Raw genomic sequence first — 16,531 nt, forward strand, 5'->3', positions numbered from 1 at the left:
CTCTTTGGCGAAAGATAAAAGGCACCTTCCTCCAAGGTATAGAATAGTAGGTACGTAAAGAATAGGAGGGAGCACATATATACATTTCTTACATGTATTCCCTTTGAGGATAGACACGCGTAGTGGCACGCCCTGCAAAGGAAAAATATCTACCGCGTTTCTTCTTTCCGTTTTTCTCTCTCTTCCTCTTTCCTGTTTTCTCCCTTTTTTGTCTATAGAAAGTTAACTCGCTTTGTACTCCTTCATACGAGATGGTAGAATCGTTTCAATCTGTGTATCGTGTTACGGAATAAATGATTATCTGTGAATCGAAAACCGCGAAGGATTAATTGAAAAATAATTTCGTTCCTTGGCTGCTCCGTGCGCGAGCGATCTTCTATTTCGCGTTTTACTTTGATCAACGTGCGCGATAGTGCCTTGCGAAAATTGCGTTACCTGCTGTTTCATTCTAGTAAAAGCACGTAGAGTCGGTCTAGTGTAGCGCGTATCGATGGCGTACCAATATATCGGCAATCAGCCGAGAAATTATTGTTTTTCTTTTTTTATCGATTGGCTTATGAGAATTTTTAATCCGAGAGTCGCGCATACACGTACGAGCGTCTCATTAATACGCGCAGAATCAACTCCGTTTATCGATATCATACATGGAATTGCAAATATCGGTATTGCAAAGGGGAATTTGTAATTATCTCATCATCATGATAAAACCACGCGAACGTTACGCTGTAAAATTATTTTAACGAGTTCGTCAATATTAAAGAGTTCAGCGGCATAATGCATTCTTTGTGTACTGTGAAATGCGCGTTTATCATGTAACTTTTGTCACACAAAATGGCATTAAAAGCAAAATGCATTTCAGTATCGCGAAGAAAATATGCATCAACAGACTGTATTAATCATGCGCGTCTGTTGTCCATAGATGCAACAAAGAACGCGAGATGAATTATGGAAAAACAGAAGTGGAATCATCAAACCCCTAAAGTTTAAAACTCTTCAAGTGTACGTCTATAAAAATCTTAAGATTAATATTTGATTACATAAATTAAAAGATAATCTTACGTGTAAAAATTAAATGTGTACGGAATTGAATCCTAACGTCAGACTCTCAACCCTTTTTATCGGGATTTCAATAGAATTCTATTCTAAAAGTTTTACTACAATCGAGTTCAGAACTCAGAACAGTTAAAATTTAGAGGTTTTTCGCTTTTGTGGAAAATCCATCATTTCCCAGCGGTTTATTTGCGAGGGTAACACTCACGTCCGCATTATGACTCCAAGTCATCGTCGGTGGTGGTTCAGGAGCGTATTTTACGACACACGTCAGGTTGATGGTGCTGCCCTTATTGACGAAGAGATCCGGCGCTCCGACTATAATGGTTATCGGCTCTAAAACAAGAAGGGCGGTCAGCTTGAGTCTGTAGCTACTTGATCGTGCAGGTGAATCGGTTAAATGACCGTAGCCTGGCGATATAAATCTTGCCGTATATTCGATATTTTTATCGCGCGATACACAACATCGAGCCCGTTCTAAGGCGAGCTTTTGGGTCAAGTCGTGTCGATAAGATCCTCTCTTTGCCTGTACGGCCTGTTTAAAGTATCACGAGGGTCATTAACGATATATCTTCAAGGATATATGACCTCACATACACGCTCCACTTGAATATAAATGCGCGACGCACTTGTCCTTTTAGATGCTTACTTATGAGGCACTTCTTAAAGAATGTATTTATATGCGTTATTATAATATATATTATGATATATATTTGATACAAATTATATTTTTTGAAATTTTTGAATTTGAGATTTAGAAATTTATAAAAGTATTTGATCTCTAAGAAATAAAGTATACATATGTAACATATATTCGATGGAATTTTTACTAATATCTGAAAAAAGTTAAACATTGATGAAAGATATTTGTATCATATACTTTTGTATATAGAAAAAAAATAAAGATTATAAGCTTCAATTATATTCTTCTTATTATGTTAATTAAACAAGGTTTATATCGCATGCAAAGCAATTACAGAGAAGCTTTGATGCACTTTCTTAAACTAGCGGGAAACTTTCAAAGTTATATTGCATCGAATGAAACGCTTTGAATCAAACTCACATGTTACTGAGAAATTTATATCGAAATTTATGTCCCCTCCTCCCGTCAAAAAATAAATACGTGTCTTGGAAGTACGATTTTGTCTAAGAGTTCTGTCAATAAACTGAAAACTTTACCTTGAAGAAAATTACAAGTTTGCGATTCTCGCAGATAAAATCGTTAGAGTTATATAATATGATATTCATCGACTATATAAGCCTTTCTGTAGATTCAATATTTTTATCCCGAAAGCAAATTAATATTATACAATTATAATGTTATAAAAAGTTTACTTGCTTACCGACTATTGTTAGATACACGGGGTGGCCGATGGGCGGGGTCGTTGATATTTGGCACTCATAAATCCCGGAGTCCTTGCGCTGAGGATATCGTATCCTCAGAGTCCAATCCTCCGTGTGAGGAGAGTGTAGTGCCTCGAAACGTTGATCGCTGGTATAGGTGTAACGACCAACCGTTAACAAATGTATATCTCGGTGCCTCACCCAAGAAACCTAACAGAAGAATCATCGTTATTTAATACAATTCTTCGTCTTATGCGATTGATTATTAAATATTTAAAAAATGTTAATAATTAATATTTTTTAATATTAGATTCTCTTTTATTGTATATTATTAAAAACAGTGTAATAAAATGATTTTTGTGTATTATCAATCAAATTGTGAAATTAATCAAATGCTTAATCAAATTGTGAAATTTTTAAGACATTAGCATATAGTGTATGCTACTATATATTATGTAAATATGAATATTAAACAATTTATTATAACAATATCTTATAAATAACATTTTTCAAATAATTTTTCTTTTATTAAAAGTACTCATCAAATAGTGTTCACAACATTTTTATCCATAAGTGTCTCTAATAGATTGTATTTTTAATTGCTCATTATCAATTATAATACTAGTTTCATTCAAGATTCATTCAAATGACATTTTAATTTTTTTATAAACATTATTTCTAATATTTTTGTTCGAGTAATTTTTATCTTTAATATTTTCTATTTTTAATATTTTCGTCGAGAAAGCAGCACGTTGCGCCGCGAGAGAATTTTGGCCGCTGCTCAACCATTTGATATTCAAAAAGCTGTCAAAATATTCAATCTTTTTGATGACAGCTTTTCAACATATTACAAACTTTATAAACTCGAGAGAAGTATATTTTTTACATTGTTTAAAAACAGATATTTAGATTTTTTCACATCAAATGATAACATTATTCATATTCTATTAATTTTTTCAATATTTAAGCAATCAAATTATACTGTCTTCGCTTTGTCGCAATTTGCATAATAAAGTATATTTATCTGTCTTATGATATTGTCTGTGGTTTGCATAATACATCTCGTTTGATAAATAAATTAAAAACTCATTTGTTTGGTTAATATTGTCTTGTAATATTGTCTTCTTGCTGGTGAATTTTGACTGTTGCAATCGCACAATACATTGTAGATTAAAATAAACAAATTAAATTTGCCCAAAATTTGATTTACTTTATATTGCGGATAATGAATTTAAGGCACATAAGTTTTATTAGAGTTTTAGTGCACTCACAGTAAAATGCTCTAATTTCACCATGTTCGCATATAGAAAACGAGAAGCCAATAGATCATTAATGAAACTTCATTGACTGCATTCTCTTGAGTAGCATTTACATTTGATTGACCCTAATTAATCCTGGAAATTGGCGACAACCGCAGAACGACCGACATTCGCGACCGACATGATTGATTTTATTCGTTATTGATATTTTAATGATTAAAAAAATTAAAAAAAAATTAAAACGAGATTTCAACGAGAGATTGAAATATAAGTTGGTCCAACAAAGTGTATAATTTTATCAAATTGAAAATATATATAAATAATTTTGCTGATTGCGTAAGCAATATATTAATTGTTATGCACAAGAGCAAGTTACTTATTACTTATTATACATTAACCATATCATGTTTATCACTGCTCATTAATTTTTAATTTGGCAAGATTGTTGAAAATGCTTTTAGGCGTAATGATATTATATTTCTGCGAAAAAGTTAATGAGTTGTTCCAAATTTCAACTTATCGATATCGTGGCTCATAAAATACGTATCGAATAAACGTCAGCAGAATAATTAACTTTTGTCCTTTAATTCTAGATGAAATTAACTCTGTCATCATGCCAGTAAAATCGATCAAGCTAACGAGGTGAGAGCCATCGAATTCTCACCTCGTTTCGCATATTTTATCTCTTATGGCTCGTCGAGAATAATGCTTTCACGAAACATATTTTTCGATGGCATCCATTTTAATTATGCTTGCGCGAAAATTTTTCAAGTCGCCACTCGAAATAAGAGCACTTCAAAGTCCGTTTGAACATAATCAGGAGGGATGGATTTAACAAATTTCGTCAGGTTAAAAAAACAATGTTTCTGATGTATTATTTAAGCAAAAATATTTATAATTAAATATATAATTGAAATTCCTTTCATGATTTTTTTTATAACATCGTTTTACACGATTCAGTATAAACATTTAAACATGCGGATTTTTCCCTTATTTTTACTGGAAAAGGAGAAAGTATATATTTGCGCGATTGCAAAATAAACCGGACAACGCGCTTTTCGGATCATTTTACGGAAGCTTCGATGTATTAACTGATTGCGGGTTGACGTCCTCTCGACGAGAGTGACGTCGCCATGGAGAGATTCGTTTTGTCCTGGTTCATCCTGCATCCGGCACCTGCACCAGCTGGAGCTCTCGAGATGACACGACCGTGTTATTGGCATTAGCGTAGCCGGCTGAAAGCCAAACAAAATCTATCCATCCGGACGAAACGACGGGGTTGCCAACGTTGAAGAACGGGACGAGGAAAACAGAGGCGTCGCAACTGTCGTGCTGCGCGCAACTTAACACACTATGCGAATGTAAAATCGGCTTTTGATAGTCGGCTATTGAAATCGATTCTACAGACTCTGCCGCTGTGGGATTTTCGGTCGCGATCGTTTCATTGTATCTGGATTCGGCTGAATTCTCCGTCTTCATGCAGCTTTAAAGCGCGGCTTTTGCAAAATCGAAGGATTACATTCTTTTACGGGAATGACGCAAATAAAATCGATCGCTGTGTAAATGAAATTGGAAACTACGATTATCTCAAGATAGAAACAAAAATTTCTAAAAATTATAGAATTGAATTAAAATAAAACTGTAATATTAAAACAGCACTGTACACAAGTAAAATAAACTAGAATGTGCATTAAACTAAAGATATATTTCTATCTTACAGAATATCTCGTTCATATGGTGACCCATTCTACGGCAATATTGCGTTCAATTCAAGTTTCATATCAATAATAAAGTCATGTAATTTCCTAAATTTGTTTATATAAGGTGACATGCAGTTATAAACTACGATAGAAATTTTGTATTGTCTTCTTATCTCAGAGTTGAATTTCAGCATTCGCGCTAGTCCTCGCGTACTCGAGATGATACGTATGTGTCATTGGCATTAACTCCTGCAATGTTTGGCGAAATTCAACCTCCACAATAGTATATGATACTATGCGTGGCAATATCTCTCTACATCCCTGCATACGACTTTGAGATAAGCTACGGGGAGCGAAAATACAATTGCGCGATGCGCCAGAGCTCAACGTTATATATGAAAATTATATCCTTAGAGAAGCGTATATTTTCTCGTATTTTTCACAGTTTTCGATATCAAATACGAATATTGGTTAATTTGTTAATTTTTAATAAATGTATCAACTGTTTCGTTACACATGAATGATTATCTATGTAATATATGCGTATACATATAACATACATTATATATAATTTACATTATATATAATTTAATATTTTAATATATGTTATTAATATTAATAAATATTTTAATTATATAATATTCATAAATTTAATAAACCATAACAACGTTTGACCCAGGGTATAAATAATTCATATACAATGTTAATTTGCAATAAACTTTAAAGTCAATAATTACAGAACATTGTAAATTTACATAGCCTTTTTATATAATCGATCCTTTATTCATGAGCTTTCGTTGGTCGAAGAGAAGACTGTGATTGATCGACGCGTTCACGATATAAGGATACGCCGATTCTCGCACCTTCGAGAGAAAGACAACATCAGGTTCTTTGCAAACGCGCGATACGCTTTCTAATAATCTTGAGTGCTTTGAAGCAGCAATGCGCGTGCATTTACTAGCTACAGTAATAGCTTTTATTTCAGAAAATGGATAAAAACTTCAGAACATACTGACAATAGTAATTTGAGTTAGCGGTTGAAACAAAGTGAAAGCGCGCAACGACGCTCACTTTGAACGACAAAATTACAGAGAGGATTTGTATGACAATTTATGAAAACCCAGAGACTTAACTGTCTGAGGATCGCGCAGAATAATCTTATTCAGAAATATTTGTTAATTTTTATCAAGTTACTCATATTATATAGAATAAGCGCGTATTCCTTTAACAGGCACATATATTTGTTCGCTTATGTTTGTGTCAGTGTGCACTCTATTAAATAATATAATAATTATAATTATTAGTTTTGCACTTTTTGAAACATCAGCATTTTCCTCTCAGAACCGCGCGTGGTGTATCGACATCATCAATATCCCTCGTTATGAAAGTGTATTCAGTATATGTTTTGTTCGTTCCGTTTAATTTTGCGATCAGAGCCGCACGTTGACGCAGCGTTTAATTATGTGTGGCTTGAATATCCGTAGGGAGGGAAGCTCTTATATAATGTTCGATTAATATTCATAAATCATTACGGGAATCATCGTGTAACATCGGATGGCACAAGCACGGAAAGCCATAGTCCCTGTTCACGATTATGCGCTTCGTTTATAAAGATTTTATATTCCTCGTCGAACCCACCGTTAATCAACATTCCATTGTGGATATTTAAGCCGCGTGTTTTCGAAACATTGTGCGCGATCGCGAATTGTATTTGCATAGCGAACAGACTGTGTGATCACTAATTATTATCGGAAGGCCACGAAATGGATATTTGAAAATGCAAAAGATAATTATGGTCTGCCAATGATTGGCTGTATTGTTATTGTTTAAAATCGACAGAGATTAACACATGAAAACTGACTGGAATATCATATTTTTATTAATATCAAGCGAATGTAAAATATTATAACATTAAAAGTTAAAATATTAAATAATACTACAGAAAAAATAATCAATAAAGTAAATATTTTTGCACTCTCTGTTTTTCCTTAAACTTAGTCTGCCTTTAGAAAACAAATTTGTATAACGCAGACGAAAAAGACATTGCGGAAAAAAAACAACGAGAAAAGCATTTATTTTAACATAAAATTCTTAAACTCTTGAATTTTTTTAGAATTTATTATTTGCATCATATACCATGGAAATTATTAACATCTGTAGCGATGTTGATTCACTTTTTGAAGGGAAAATAAGTCGAATTCAAACCAACTTCAACAGATTACGGCATCTATACGTTTGCTAATGAAGATGACTGGTAACTTCCGCGATGTATTTGCAGCGGCTTCTTAGCCTAGATAAACAGCCGCTAATTATGCATCTTTGCAATCGCATAGGCAGTGGCGCTTGATCTTCCGGAGCGGATGTATGAGAGTAACGTCATATATCATAACAGATCCGACGTCAACAAAGTAAGCTCGAAAGGACGGATTAAGCGCACATCACAAGTGTAGGATGTAACGGGGTTTGTATAAGCTCGAATGACGAATGTTGCGATATACTCGCACTTTCCTATCGGGAGTGAACACTTTGACCTAAATTCTGCGATAACAAACCAAAAAAGAACTGCAATTGATTGAGCGGTGCAATGAAATAATGTTCTATCATATCTACTGTAACCGTGATATCAGATGATATTCTTAAATAAAAGTGATCAGTGGGACGTTCGATTTTTAGAACGAAGAAAATATGTATTTCTTAAAAATTAAAATTATGTAGGTTTTATACAAGTATGTGTAAGAGATTTAGATGTAATAAAACCTAAATAATTTTAATTAAAAAAATATATATATATATATATATATATATATATATATACACATATATCGATATACTATGAATACTATCGATATGAAATCGAATTGGTAGCATAGCAGCGCTTCTAAAAATTTTCAGATCGATTAATCGTATGTATGTAATCATACTACTTTGTACTTTACATAGTCAAATTGCTACATAGTCATCCAAGTAATTCTTTACATTTCATTTATTCCGCAGTACATTTGACCTATCAGAATTAATTGCGATGTCTAAATGTGCGATGGAAAAACGGCAAATAATATAAATAATTGTTAAACTGAATACGCGAGTCCCGTATGTAAAGAATGATTTAATAATATAATTGGAGAATATTATACTAGAGTTTTCAAAGCGATAATTCGTACATGCGCTATACAAACGTCAAAAAAAATTGCTTCCGTTCGTTATATGAAAAGAGCAGTTAATAATGTAAGAACATAAACGCTAATATCGTTTGCCTTTTTCATGAGACGCCTCGCGCTCGATGAAGGAACAGTAATGTTTATTTAATAACCCCATTTACATTGGATGAACGACACCACGGACTTCACGTAAGAAGAGCAATTTTACATTTCATCAGCGAAGCGCGCGTCCCATAGAAATGCATTTTTTGCATTGTACGAACGTGATTGTTGCATCATTACAATTAGATTCAATATAACGATGGATATAGGTAAAAGAGAGAGATTGATTATCGTTAGAAATAACCCAATAATCCTTATATTTATATATATAAATGTTCAAGATCGATTTTAGCAACTAGTTGAATACTATCAAATCTGTTGCGTGCTAAAACGAGATCAATGTACATAATGTATTCTCATCAAAAAGAAAAGCTTTTAGTTCCAAAATTAAAACAATTTCTTATATATTTAATACATTCAATCTTCTCCTTCTCAGCGTGCGCTGGTGTGAGTGTTACTTTTTTTACTTACTGACTTTCATATTCCAGTCGAAATGACAGTTTAACTTTTCATCGACCATTGATCGATTAAAAAATCGTCTGACAAGTTTCTCGGTGGCGAGAGACGAGCGAGTGAGCGGGCGAATCTGGCGACGTGACGCGCCGTTAAAGTATCCGCTACGATCGCGAAAGAAGGGTCGCAAGGTCGTTTATGCGGCCCTACCCTTAAATTATTCAACAGCAACGTGGGGTAGTTGGCCAGCGCGCTGTCCGCTTCAAGCTAAGATATAGCACCTCTGGTCACGAACCAGACGATGGATTTTCCGATGGCTTACCGTTCGATTCCCCAAGTTCTTCACCTTGCACACGAGATGCACCGTCTTCCCTACCAGTCCGGTGAAGTTTGATTGCATAGAGGTGTCGAAGTGGGGCCCGGTGCCCGGCGTCGGCCATTCCTCTAGGAAATCGGTTCGAAAGTTTCTTAAGCATGACGCTATACCACCTGGAAACAGAAGAAGAGCCTCCTATGATTGCGTTAATCTGTCGGAAATTTTATGACAAATTTTAACCTATGGTAATAAATAAATTTTAACCTATTTTATGACAAATTTTAACCTATGGTAATAAATAAATTTTAAACTATGATTCAGCATAAGAATAACGCTAATTCGTGGATGCCTGATCCTCTTTTTAACGCGAGCAAGCCAGGTTACGACCCGCAACGGAATAATTGAATGTCCCGTAACTTTTTATAACACTCTCGTGGATATTCCATAAGGATAGTTTGGAAGCCGGCGCCCATGAGATTCCCCGAGTATCCGCCAACTTTCGGTGGATTTACGGTGCATCACATTCTATGAGGCCACTTGACTTTCGAAGCGTTAGGCGGAAACTCAGGCATCAGACCGTTAACGTTCACCTGGCGCGTCACATTGGGGATAGTATGTAACATCAACGTCACGGATTGTCGCGTCACGTCAGTCGCGCATGTAAAAGTTCGCGTGGCAGTACGTGAACGGACCCATTTAAATACATCACATTATATCTTGACGTGACGGTAACGTTCCTTTTCGTGACGGCAGCGCGACGTTAAAGCCGGATTTCCTCTGAAATCCGCGCGATATCGTGCACACGTATACCGTATGTGTATTTTCTAGTTACTAAGCATATCACGCGTGCTATTTGAAAGATATTTCTCTCTTGCGAATCTTTTATCAATGTTACGCAGAACGGGGGCATGTACGGGAGGATTATTCTATTGAAATTCCAGAATAATTCCATTGAAATTGGTTTAGACAACGGAATTGCTAATAATAGCTGTACGTAAATTTCCCTTTATGCCTCTATCACATTATACATTGTAGATTAAACTATCGATAGTAATATTAATATTTTACGCAAATACGAAATACAAAATTTATTAAATTTGCAACTAAATACACATCTAAAATTTACAATATAAGAAATGAAAATATTTCATCGAAGCACGATATAGTTTCTTTTACAACGTAACATGTTTTTTTTCCATACTAATTTACATAATATCTCTTTGTCGAGAAAGCTGTATTTTTGTATTGAATATTTTTGTCAGAAGAAACAAATGTACGAGAAAAAATGTAAATTGACGATGCGGAAATTTTGTTGAAAATGAAAAAAATTCGAAAAGAGTTGCAAAAGTAGTCCTAGTTTCAACCAATTTTGTTTTCAGTCACTCTGGATTTCGTTAACTCTAGCAACGGGCGCCTTTGATTAACTACAGTTTTTGACCTAAAGTCGTTTCGCTACGAAAAATAAAAATCGACAAACGTCATTTGCAAAATAACGAATGCGGAAATAACGACTCTCTGCATTGGTCCATGCTGTTTTTTTTCTATTTTGCAAAAACCATCATTAGCAGTATGCGTAGCTCTGTCCCTGCAATTTAAATATTTGATTAAGGATCACTTTTCTCGCATTATACAGTTTTATCAAGTTATCGTTAATGTTTCTTTAACCGAATGTCCGTATAAATATTTTTGTTAAATTTTTATTAGCGTTCCTATCCCAGTTTTAAAACGATGCAATGTTATTTACTGCACGTATGCGTATGCGTCACACGTCTGTGAGACGCATAATTATGATTACTAAATATAATTTAATTACTTATCTTTCTATCTCTGTAATAAATGCATTTCAAATGCGTCTCAGTGAAATATTCATGCTGCTGCTTTTTGTATAAATAAGTATTTGCATATTTACGTTGCACATAATGTTATATGGAAAGCATATTTTTCCAGAGAAAAATATAAAAGAAGATGCGAATATGTGAATCTCTGGCATAATTTAAAATAATAAATATTAATGCTATTGCATGGTATTTTAAAGTAACTCTAACATTGCTTTCCGAACACTAATTGATAATAATTCCTTCATTCTCGTCTCTATAATCCGCATTCTTACATTCGTGATTCTTGATTAAGACGCAGAATTATACAGCTGCAATAGCGTAGATACTCGCGATGCACGCACGAACTACCACCAACTCCGAATTGCATTTCCGGATCAGCCGCGAGTGCGGCAAGCACTTTCTCAGTTGCGAATTATATTTCGTCAAGTGCTTCACAAAGCCAGACAGCCGTGCGCCACGAATTTCCGACTATGCGATGTAGGGCGAGTTCGCGATTAGTACGGAATTGCGTGCACTCTTGCTCATTGCCAGAGTTGATTTCAACAGGGATAAAGATACTTATTCTACTTCCTCATTGTCCTTTGTCAGCGACGATATTTTGAGATTCTTGTTGAGTTGTCGTAATTTAATCAAACAAGTTCCGTACGCGTTCTTAAGCGTTTCAAATATTTTGCTGTTTTGCACAAAGTAATATTTTTAAAAAGTAAAGGAATATTTAATGAGATAAATAAATAAATATATATATATATATATATATATATATATATAAAGAATAGAAAAGTAGAATAGGATAAAACATAATTTTGTTCGATTTTGATTACAATTAATGCTTATTCTCTTTTTCCCTTCGAGCCATCTTCATTTTCTTTTAAAATTGCATTTGCGTGAGAAAACTAACGCATTTTTCACGTTTTTAACATCACCGCAAGACAATGGTTAAGCCACGGACTTTAACGGGAGAATAGCTGCCGGGCTTGTAAGCGCTACGAAGTTTAAAGACGATGTCGATGTGCGCGTAATATCAAACTTCATCGATGGCGGAATTAAGCATAATCGCCGCCGGCATCCTCCGTTACTCTTCATGCCTTCAATTTCGTCCAACTTTTCAAAATACCGACCGTGATGTATCGCCGCGGATAATACAAAGTTTGTGAACAAATGGATTTTTTCGGCGTCTGATCGCGGCCACGTGCGCTTATTGCCATAAAACAATACCCGTCTTTCAAGAACGTGCTTGGTATAAGCACTTTCGTGACGTTAAGGTTCTACCTAGGTTCGCGAGACTGCCACTCATTGAGTCGTGGTTTCTTGCTGATGGAAGGTGGTTCCCTCGAACATATTCGATGCAGGCGAACACACACATTCGTTCTCCGTTCGCGAAATTAATTTTTCTATTTTCTTCCATAGAAACTTTATCGTGCTTCACGCAAGAAAAGTTCTCCTGCGTGCCTTCATTAAAATGTTCGAGCAAAAAGTGTACACGAATTGAAGTAACGATATATTTATTTTCGTGTCGATGTATTCAATTAGGACTGATGATTCACTTAAGACGTAAATTACGTTAGCTACACAAATATCTTTTTTGCAATTTTATCTGTAATTATTTCTGCAATGAGAGAGAGAGAGATTATTTATATGTACATATCTAAATATATTTTTTTCTACAAATCATATCTACGTATATATTTTCGTATTTATTCTTTTGCAAATACTTGTGTAGATCTATATGTCAATAAAATAAATATCTTTATGCACACATCACACTGTTTAGGATAATTGCTACAAATTAATTTTATGCAGTCGCTATTGCGTTTTGCACTCAAAACAGAATGTTCAAATATGCATATGCATATGTGTTTGCGTGTTGATGGACACATATTATTATATATATTAAAGGAAAATTATTAATAATTTTGTTTTATATGCAAATTAGATTATACGGATGTAAAAGTTACTGATTAGACACGACATTTTATATTTTATATTTTACGATAAAATATACAGTCATTTCTCATATGTCAAAACACATACGTTTTCATCGTAACGATGATTGTTATAATAGTTAATGCGAGATAGCAGATATTATTGATGATTTAAATGAATTTTCTGACGACGCGTGAAAAGCGATCGGATTAAAATCTCCTTAGAAGGGAATTACGTTGTTGACGCAATGGGCTTGCTATTGATTCGAACGACCGTTGGTGGATCGAGTTTTATGGTCCTTTTAGCCGAGAGGGAGCTGAAACAAGTTCACCCCTGATTATCGGATCGACCGAGAGACATTCTGTTATACTAGAAATTAATTTTGTCTTAAAAGGTGCGAGCATGAATTTTCCTTTTGTTACGTACGTTACCATGATTTTGGAAAAGTCAATTTATAATTTCTCTCTTTATTAACATTTTAATAACCGTTTTACATCGAAATTTGTCGTCCGTGATTTCACTAGAAAAATATTTCAGTAATATTTTCTTTTATCCGGATTTCGCGCTGTCGATAAATCGCTCAAACTTTTTTAAATAAAGTTTGTTAATCTTCAAACATTTGCATTTTTTTCTTTTCTTTCCATGATCAATCTTTCAGCTCTCACTTCTTATCATTCGCATACAATCAATTTTATCTCTTCGATGTCACTTCTTGTCTGTCAAATACACTAGGTAAATTCAGAGATCTATCTGATCGATTCTCAAGATAAATATAGAGATAGTTGAGGATAAAGATGCGTTTGCGGGACAAGCTTATCATAGGCAACGGATTATCCATGATCCCTTGCCGGAAATTAATTTCGCGCTCGAATCCACAGGAACGATTTTTGCGGGGATTCAATCATCCGCCCGTCGCTCGCATCATCGTCGTCTTCTCGATATTCCATGATAGAATTTTGGACGAAATCGTTTTGATACTACGGAGAGAAGCATATCACTGCAAACTGATCAATCCTGAAATTGGAATTACTTTAGGTTGTCAACTAATAGAAGAGAAGATAGAATGTGGGAGCTCGTGTGTGGCGATAAATCTATTAGTAACTTTCGCTTCTTTTCGATCACAGAAATATTAAATCGATGTTGTTCTGAGCTTGTGCGGAAATTGTAGATAGCTGCTCCGACCCAACGAGAATAGGGTCGAGTGTGTGGACAGCTTTACACGAACGTTATAATTATTTCAGACCTTAACGTTCTACGAAAAGGATCCGATGGTCGCCACTATCACGGTTCATTCGTCAAGCCAGAGGTAGATTCTTTCGGACATTGAAGGACAGTGGCTGGTTTGGTTAGCCGGCCGCAAAATCCTATTTCCCGTTGACCGTCGTTTTACCCTTCCCTTTCCCCTACTACCGGCTTTCCTCTCGTGGCCGGATAAGCCAACTTTGTTTCCTGGCACTCGAATCCCCTGTTCAGCGTTTTTTTTTTCTTTTTTTCTTTGTTTCGATGGGCAGCTAGCGCGAGAATCTGCAGTCGCATTTCGATGAATAAAGAAGAGAAAGAACACGAAAGTCGTTACAATTGCACAAGAACCTTCATATTGAGTATGTCTTTAACATTAGTCAGAAATATTTGAAAACTGGATGGTAATATAAATAAAAAGATCAGAGCTTATTTGTTGGTTCGTTACATCGAGCTGTCTGATTTATTTAAAGATTTGTCATAGATTTACCGTATTATTGATAACGATTGTTAATTATTATTAATAATTATTATATTAAGATAATTATAAATGTATATTTTATTCTAAAAAAATATATATAAAACATTAATTATTATTTATTTTGTTATTAAATAAATTACTTATTTTACTTTTAATTATAGCATCAAAAAATATCAAATATTTGCATGAAAACGCAATTTAATAATGTAAACATAATGTAAAATAATGAAAACCTTTCCGCATTGTAAATTGCATTGCAGTGAGAGAATGCAATGTCATATCATAAAGTTAACAATCATCGTTAACTTTATTTAATTTCGCAAATCTCAAAGCACAATCATATTCTAACAAACTTTTGCCAAACAATTAGAAAATATTCGCTAAACAGTCCGCAATTGTAAGAGGTTTTATAAATAGTCGAGTAATTTCGTATTTCTCAATTTATTATGTTTTTGATGAATCTTTTTCACTAAGACTCGCATTCTTTCCTTCGAAATTCATTATATAGATCTATAGTGTTTTAATTAGTTTTTTTACTTCGATTTTCCTGAACCGAATCTTCGAGCTTTAACGAATTATTCGTATATCTACACATTTTTCTATCTACATGTAGCCAACTTTCCAGTTTATATATCTATCTACCTGTTTATTCATTTATTTGATGTACTACTTTTGCTCGCCTGGAAGTTAGTAGACTTTCCGTCTTCCATCGAGCGCAAGCTGCATATCCGGGAGTCCCGAGATAGGAAGAAGATGGGGCATAAATAACTATCGTGAGAACTCTTCATGTCGCTTTTACTCCCGGCTATAATATATCTCATAACGTAGAAATATGAAGGTAGAAGTAGCGTTCACTTATGTGAACTCGCTACAAATTTGTCATCCGGCAGCTGTCAGTGTCGTCGTTAATTTTAAATCAATGAATCAAGAGTAGATAAACAAATCTCATTCTACTTTCTTCCTCATTCTTCATAATTCTTTTCTGTTTAAATCTTTCGTTCATCCTTTTAATTGTTTACCTTGCGAGCAGCTTTGCAAATAATATGTACACAATATCGTACCCACACATTGTTATTATTTCTGTTAAACAGTTGGGATAATCATTGACAAATATATACTCGTATTTCGGTGTCATTTCATTATGCCAGCTAATTCCATTAACAAAGTAGCACTAGATTAGAGTAATATGGGAAAAGCGTGTAGAATCTCGACTCCATAAAAGTCCGCTGTAAATTCTACGAGGTCAATGGCTGCATAAACGCATCACGTACACTGACACGTAGAATTTATGTGGCGTCGTTTCTACGCGAATGAGAACGAACATATGTCGAGAAATATCTACAAACATCGTCCTCGTCGTCGCAATAATCCGCGGTTACAGCGACGTTCCGGTTCGTTAAGTTTTAACATAACCAATATGTCTGCGTCGTGCGATACCTCTTCTTCCTTATAGAGTTAATAACGATGCGTCGTGTTGTCGCGAATCGTGAATCAAAGAGTGCTGCGAGTGCTGTTAATGAGTCGTTAAAAATAAATGTCTGAAGGGTGATGAACGGAAGCGCGTGGGCGCGACGTTTCTTTAGCGAGATCGTCAAAGCTCAAAGAGCGAATCAATTAATAGTGAATCAAGTAATTTATTTTTAATGAGAGATAATTGAGAAAACAACA

General features: G+C 34.6%; 2 protein-coding genes across 3 annotated transcripts in view; one reads left to right on the forward strand and one right to left on the reverse strand.

Annotated features, from left to right (window-relative positions):
• Positions 1–16,531, forward strand: part of LOC145969900 (zwei Ig domain protein zig-8-like) — a 248,016-nt gene that overhangs the window by 24,169 nt on the left and 207,316 nt on the right. The window lies entirely within an intron of this gene.
• LOC145970070 (zwei Ig domain protein zig-8) overlaps positions 1–16,531 on the reverse strand; it is a 59,760-nt gene that overhangs the window by 3,381 nt on the left and 39,848 nt on the right. For both annotated transcript variants that reach the window (XM_083096495.1, XM_083096494.1), the window contains exons 2-4: positions 9,389–9,555; positions 2,394–2,604; positions 1,259–1,386 (exon numbers count right to left, since the gene is read on the reverse strand). In XM_083096495.1, the coding sequence (XP_082952621.1) occupies positions 1,259–1,386; positions 2,394–2,604; positions 9,389–9,466 (417 nt within the window). In that variant the 5' untranslated portion in view covers positions 9,467–9,555. The remainder of the gene's footprint in view (positions 1–1,258; positions 1,387–2,393; positions 2,605–9,388; positions 9,556–16,531) is intronic.

This window comes from Camponotus vicinus, unplaced genomic scaffold (genome assembly GCF_025532165.1).
Source record: "Camponotus vicinus isolate PSW18456_S1 unplaced genomic scaffold, iyCamVici1.0 SCAF_4, whole genome shotgun sequence".
Taxonomy (NCBI): Eukaryota; Metazoa; Arthropoda; class Insecta; order Hymenoptera; family Formicidae; genus Camponotus; species Camponotus vicinus.